This window comes from Trichoplax adhaerens, genomic scaffold (assembly GCF_000150275.1).
Source record: "Trichoplax adhaerens TRIADscaffold_7 genomic scaffold, whole genome shotgun sequence".
Classification (NCBI taxonomy): domain Eukaryota; kingdom Metazoa; phylum Placozoa; class Uniplacotomia; order Trichoplacea; family Trichoplacidae; genus Trichoplax; species Trichoplax adhaerens.
Window position 1 is genome coordinate 1,777,934 of NW_002060949.1, and position 7,688 is coordinate 1,785,621.

Genomic DNA, 7,688 nt, shown 5'->3' on the forward strand with positions numbered 1-7,688 from the left:
ATCTGACATCTACTTATTACAGCAAAATTCACGATTTATATACGATTAGTTACAGAATGCTTTTACTGTAACAAATCTTATCTTGCCCATTAAGTCGCAAGATCAGATCTAAATTTACTATCGCGCAATCTATTCATAATTCGCGCGTCTATTTAAAGCATTACAATACTAACATACTTAGCGCAAATCTGTTTACAGTATATCTCAGATCTTTATATAAACATCTTAATAGATTCACTACAATACGTACTGTAAACATCTTCTACAAATAGACTCTTACACAATCTTACACTCTAGCTTACAAGTTAAGTTATTCTCGTACAGTCTTATAATAGTAATCTAAGCTATATTTGGGGCTGCACTACAGAGAGTATCATTTTTCCATTTAAATTTATCTTATTTCGTTGCAGATTCCATATGTCAAGGTCGTTTGTTACCGAAAGAGGATTATCTTAAGGACTTATCACAGAAATCTTAAGTAATATTGTACAAATACTTTATCAAGAATTATCTTGCATTATACAGCACCATCAAATATTGCTCAAAATGCGGGATGTATAGTACAGTACATCACGTATCTACTGCTATACGTAGTGTTATTCAGCTTAACTATGTAAAAGAATACAACGAAATTTTATGTCATACGCTATTCAATTATTGGATTGCTTAATTTCATAAATTCATCGCGAATTACAGTACCATGTTTGAAATTTACGATGTTGTAATTAGGGTAATCATCAACATGTCGATGATATGATTGTGCGGCTGCAATGCATTTGTTTTTAAGTTATTTGTTCCGTACAATCGTATGTCCTTTTCCTGTTTATGGCTCCATTTCTAATGATCCTGCTAGTAGTACTGTTTATGTTGGTTCTAAATTAAGCAACAAGTTGAATGAAACTTGAAAGAAGTACAATAGATACATAACATAACATAATTTATAATTTTATTGAAAAATTAGAATCGTTCCCTTATCTTCAGATTCTAATTACTGTACTTTATTATCGTAGTCACTGCAATTGTTTTACCATCAGATATCTCTTTATGTTATTTAGTCGCGTATAATAGAGTATTTGTAAAGTAATGGTCGTCGTCTATACTGTGTGGTATCGATTACTGCATCATTATATTTTAACTTGTAACTCTGAAATTGAGTCAAAAATTATGAGAAACAGTATTAACAGGACATCATACCTCGACGGAAACAATACAGTACTGTTCATTGGATATGTTTATGGATTTTTGATCAGTTCGCTATCGATCTAAACTAATAAAATCATATCCGCGACATAAAAATAGTTATCACTCTTCCCTAGCGACAGGACTCATTAGGGAATAGCCGAAGTGCATAGACAACTGACCATGCGTTGTAGCTACGAAATCGATAAAGGTATTTCCAGAAGTATACTACAGTACTGTTCAGAGGTATTAACATTAGAATCAGATATAAGATATCTGCACTATTCGGCCTTTACTCTACATCGTGCGCACGAGGTGATACACTAGTCTAATTACACAGCACCTTCACTGTGATATGACGTTCTGCTATTTAACCTATTAATTAATTAATTATACGAAGATCAAATATGATCGTCCAGCTAGCGTTGTCCGAAACCATACTATCAATGCTGGGCAAATTTTCTTGAATCCTTCGTCCCAGATTGCTAGTTGTTTTGGCTTAGCGGAATTGAGATAAGGCGCCATTAAAGTAAAAATCTTATTGGTCTATTTGTAAAGCGCGGCACATCCATCCACGCTCATTAGGTTTGAGATTGGGCAGGATGTTACTCTTTATAAACCATTTTCTTTTCCTTCCTAAAATAACCGTGCATAGTGGTTAGTAAAAATTATACAAAATAATAACAATATTATAAATTTGCGTTTACTATGAATCAAATGGCTACATTACTTATTTACAAGGTAAATATGTTAAACTCTAAGTTCTCTGACATGAAAAATATATCTTATTAAAGTAAGTAAAAGAATAACCGCCAATTTCGTAATAGTTACATATACAAACTGCCTTACAGAAGGTTGTAGCAAAGATAGCTAATAGAGATACTGATGTTTTTATCATAGCTCCTAATAGTTTGAAGCATATAAGTCCATAATATGGTGATAGAAAACGTATCGATAACTTCAGGAAGAGATGTAATTATTAATAATGTTAGATCATTGTATAGGTTTGCAAATATCGACTGATACAAATAAAAGAATTTGATACCTTCAATTATACGATCGATAACTACATCAGATAACAATTTCCTAACGTTCACTTAAAGGGATACAATGAATATCACACATTACAAAAATTAGTACTAATGACAACTTCAACCTCGATCCATATCTTTCCATTCGTCGAACATTTCAGTTACCAAAAGAGCGTAGAGAGTTGTCCGTCGTTTCTTCTCTGTATACTTTTTATCGAATAGATTAACCAAGAATTAATCAACGATATCATTACAGTACGAGTATATGAAACTAATATCTCGGGTATGATAAAGATTAGATAAACAGTATAATTATAGATGATTAAATGACATGAGGAAGACGCCTTTATATTTGTATTTAGTACCCATAAAAGATGATTAAATATTACGAGTAATCTAACTTACATCAAATACTCCAATACATCGTCCTAATACTCCTTTAACACCAGCCTAATTTAGAGATAATATACACAATACTTGTCGGTAATTTTATTAACTGTAAATTGATTTGATTGCGTGTGTAGTTACCACTTAATAAAATACGAAAAGCTAACTAGCAGATTACGCTAAAGCAAAGATAAAATGTCACCGTTAGAAGTGCAATGCAATAGGAAATTTCGAAATCAAACAATATTACCGTACGAAAAGTGTGTAAAAATACGGATAGGCAATTTGTAAACTACTTCAGCTTTTATACAAATTCTATGAATACGTGATTGGTACTCATTTCTACTCCAAGCCAAAACAGCACCTCTATGCAGTCATTACTACGTATTATGCATCACCCTACGAAAACTACCGAATAACACTTCAAACAACATTTCAAAAACTATCATATATTGGGTGGAACTCTTATTATTAGTTAAATCATTGCCTTCGTTAGTAAATACTACAATTTATGTACATCTGATAGCGTGTTCGAAAGAATATTACATAACTGTTTTAATATCTTTATTGCTATGGTATTAATACATAGGGCCATTAAGTCAGTACTTGTTTCCAATATGAATGAAATCATGATTTATGTTCAGACTACAACAGCTAACATTCTATATGAGTACCTCCTCTACGACTTCCCGAACGGCAGCTTGATGAAATTCTTCCTTAGGTTCCACACTTCCGGAAGGAATTGTCCAACTGTTAGGGGACTTTATACTGCTAACAAGTAATATCTAAAATTTTGTTAAGTTACGAGAAATATATATAAGGTTTTGCTTTAACTTTTATAATAAAAGTATCCGGTATAGCTGATTATCTAAAGAGTGATTAAATAGTTGATAGTGAATAAAATGTATATGTATGCCATAATCTGTTGAACAGTAATTGCTGAATATTATCTAGCACAGGACCATAGTTGCTTCTGAATACTCCTCTCTATATACTGTAATTGTAATAAACTGACAATTGGTACTCGTTACGCGAGAAATTCGCAATTCTCCCTTGTTTGATATAGCCATTCAAAATCAAGACTTGACGAATACCAAGACATGTCTATTTATAGTTCATTGATCATCCTATATACGAAATTTGCATACCGCATACGTATTTATCTAAATCGTCGATTAACAGGCTCATGTCTAAACCCACATCTTTCTACTAGCTTTGTAATTATATATATGATTCATTAATACGAAGAGTTGATATGCTGTACGTAGGTAAAAAGATATGTATCCATTAATTCTAACTAAAGCGAACAGTAAATACAGTTGCTAGTGCAATCGCAAATAGATTTCACGTTAATCTATTTTGCAAAGATCGGTGCCATTTTTAGTTGAGCGTAGCGTATTCAAATGGTAAAGTCAAGCTTTGTACTTTTGAGGCTGCACACCTGCACTCCATAAGACGAAATTAATTCATTGTAGCTCATTCTTGAGACTATTGTGCTGTGAAATGCAGTCAATTTAAATTTCTTTTACCTTGCTTATTGGACTATAATGAAATCAAGTGTTCCTGCCGTAGAGGACATTAAAGCATCATGATACAAGTACAACGTATACGTATAAGATATGTAGTAGGAACCATCATTGCAGTACAAGTAAGTACTTTTTTAAATCCATACACACTATGATCCAATGTTCTCGCGAAACTCTGGCCACAGGGATAATATACAGTACAACGTATTTGAAATAGAATATGCGAGAGCTCAAATTAAAATGAATAATACTGTAATAGTATGATATACTGTATAATTGTATTTGTAACGTATTAGTTACAATATACAATATTCTACCATCAAGATAACATTTAAATCATCTGTAATGACTATACTCTTACAGTAGGCTGATTTTTTGCTATCGTCATTAAAGGTATACATTTATGATTTCATAACGCATCTAATTATTACTAAAAAGAGAGTGTACGGCTGTACGTCTAAGAACTCCGAATAGTCAACGGTTAAAAATTGATATCAGGCTTATACGATAGTATTTGGGTCAATAAATTTCCACTCTCTCTCTCTCTCTAGGGTCTATCGTGTACGCCACTTTGTATTTTTGAGAACGAATCTACACAAACGTTAATATCAAGCATAGACTACTGTACTAGAAGAAGAACTATGATATCAAGGAAGATTTATTTATTCGGATTGACAGACTACAATACAAACTTCAGTTAATTTACTAAGGATACCAGACTGCACGATCCTCATCCATGATTGCTTATATCTGTGATTAACATGAAAGAATTTGTACTGGTATAGAAGAAAAACTCTAAACTATGATAATTGGACAGTGATCATCTTGAAAAATGTTCATCATACTGTACAACCATGTTACTAGGGTACAGTATTACAAGGAGCCAGATCAAGATTATAAGGACAAGTTATAATCAAAATAAGAGATTGCAATCGAGGCTGAAGAGGAAGACATTTTAATAAAATACTGCAAAAACATGACCAATATTAGTAGCTGTGATTAACCTCGTACTAAGGTTAAATGTCTCGGCATTATGACAGTAAGTAGTTTGGCAAAGTGGAAATATCTTGAAGATAATTACTGTACATCGATTGTTCTACTACTGCCATCAAATAGCTCTGAAAGTACAGTAGATAAAAGCCTTTTAAATGTTTAATTGATACTGTAGTTAGTTCGATGTTGTATTCTACCTCACGTTCGGTATCATCGCGAAAGCAAACACATCCAGCTCGTTTACGGAATCCGTCAGGATAGTATGTTTTCACCATGATCGTTGCGATGAGGTAGAGGTTTGTAGAGATTATCCACAAGATGCTGCTAGGGCCGGCAATATTGTGTCATGTTAGTCAGTATTTACAATAAGATTTGGTTTTAAAGCAGTTTACTGACCTTCTATCGTGTGAATGGGTGCACCTACAGCTGAACGGTAACAACGTAACTACGCATGGAGTGTGCAAAATAGCTGTCATCCCTTTTGATGGAGTCTGATTTGTATTTATTGACACTGAGCTATTACTATTGACGAAGAAAAATTGATTGGGGTGACAGTTCGTTTTGCATATTAAGGATTCAATGTCATTGTTTGCTGGCCTGAAATGAAGTACTGAGTTATTGGTACGCAAGGTCAGTAATTAGATATACAGTATATAGATACTGTATCATGGACTACTGTAGTACTTAGTGTTCTACCTTACAAAAAGTCTTCTAAAATTAATGAATTAATAAAAGGAAAAATGCGACTTAAACTAACGTATAAATACACTACTTTATACTAATATATAGCATATTAGCTGAATTTTTATACATGTAGATAGAATTGAAGAAATGTGACTCAAACTAACTATAAATACACTACTTTATACTAATATATAGTATATTAGCTGAATTTTTATACATGTAGATAGAATTGAAGAAATGTAACTCAAACTAACTATAAATACACTACTTTATACTAATATATAGTATATTAGCTGAATTTTTATACATGTAGATAGAATTGAAGAAATGTAACTCAAACTAACTATAAATACACTACTTTATACTAATATATAGTATATTAGCTGAATTTTTATACATGTAGATAGAATTGAAGAAATGTGACTCAAACTAACTATAAATACACTACTTTATACTAATATATAGTATATTAGCTGAATTTTTATACATGTAGATAGAATTGAAGAAATGTGACTCAAACTAACTATAAATACACTACTTTATACTAATATATAGTATATTAGCTGAATTTTTATACATGTAGATAGAATTGAAGAAATGTGACTCAAACTAACTATAAATACACTACTTTATACTGATGTATAGTATATTAGCTGAATTTTTATACATGCAGATAGAGTTAAAGAAATGTGACTTAAACTAAACGTACTAATGTACTACTTTATACTAATGTATAGCATATTAGCTGAATTTTTATACATGTAGATAGAGTTAAAGTTATTCGTAATATCCACTATATACGTTTACTAAACTTTATCGTAACTGTTCATGCAAAATTGTTTGAACGCATAGCAGTAATATACGTACATGTCCGCGTATATACAGTATATAATTGTCATCAAAACATAGTAATCTAATGTACTTGCGAGTCTTGGACTACTAGATACACCGATATACTGTAAAGTCAATTCTCTCTTTTAATTCATACAATTTACGAATTGTAAATGATTTTACTTTACATACATGGACTAACACAATACCCGCAGAAAGTGAACACTACGGTAGTTAGATGCGTACCTGTACACCAGTGAATTATGTGATATTTTATTGCACCATTAATAATAATTCACGTACCGTACTACTGTAGTAGAACCTGCTGCTCTTGATACTTACACATACTTGTTTAACGAGTAGAATATAGTCAGTAGACTAATCAAAAAATTTCGATTTTTGGTAGTCTATACAGTACCGTACAGTATCCAGTACACTCAACAGTAACATCTAAAATCGATTACTACGAGTATTAATTTTAGGAGATTTTTGAAAGAGTTTTTGACTCTTTCAAATGCATAGGATATAAGTATGCCACCAGAATTACTGATATCCAAAGCTATTTACAGTATGTTTCATTTTGCGTCAAATATTCTTCAACAACATTCTAAAGCTACTGCAGTATTTTCACTAAATCAGTATATCCGAATCATACGTCAAATTCAAGTATCATATAAAGCATGCTATCCGTGTCATATTGGCGATTTTCATCAGTACTCCACATGCACGTAAGCAAATGGCACCAATCTAAATGTGAATGAAAATGTTAACCCTATGCGAAATGAATACATTGATGATACATACGTATATGTCTTGACTACAGTGATAGACAGGAAATGGTACTTAAAATTCATAGACAACAGATAGTACTTTTAATATCATAAGATATCGTGATATGATTTCTTTCCTGCGCTCGGTTTCAAATAAACGCTTTCAATTAGCATTTATACAAGACAGTACCTGGTGATCCTACATGATACAAATTTTAGTTTCAATCGCTCTCTCAAATAGTAGAAATGGACTAACAACTAGTGAGCCATTTGTGCATTGCCTAGAA

At 32.0% G+C, this 7,688-nt stretch overlaps 1 protein-coding gene across 1 annotated transcript; it reads right to left on the reverse strand.

The window, feature by feature from the left end:
* Positions 1-1,717: 1,717 nt before the first annotated feature.
* TRIADDRAFT_57972 (uncharacterized protein) lies at positions 1,718-5,391 on the reverse strand (the record flags this gene model as incomplete). The annotated part of the gene is made up of 5 exons (XM_002114266.1): positions 1,718-1,815; positions 2,336-2,417; positions 2,616-2,660; positions 3,272-3,382; positions 5,314-5,391. The coding sequence occupies 5 exons, from the start codon at positions 5,389-5,391 to the stop codon at positions 1,718-1,720; spliced, it is 414 nt and encodes a 137-aa protein (XP_002114302.1).
* Positions 5,392-7,688: the final 2,297 nt, after the last annotated feature.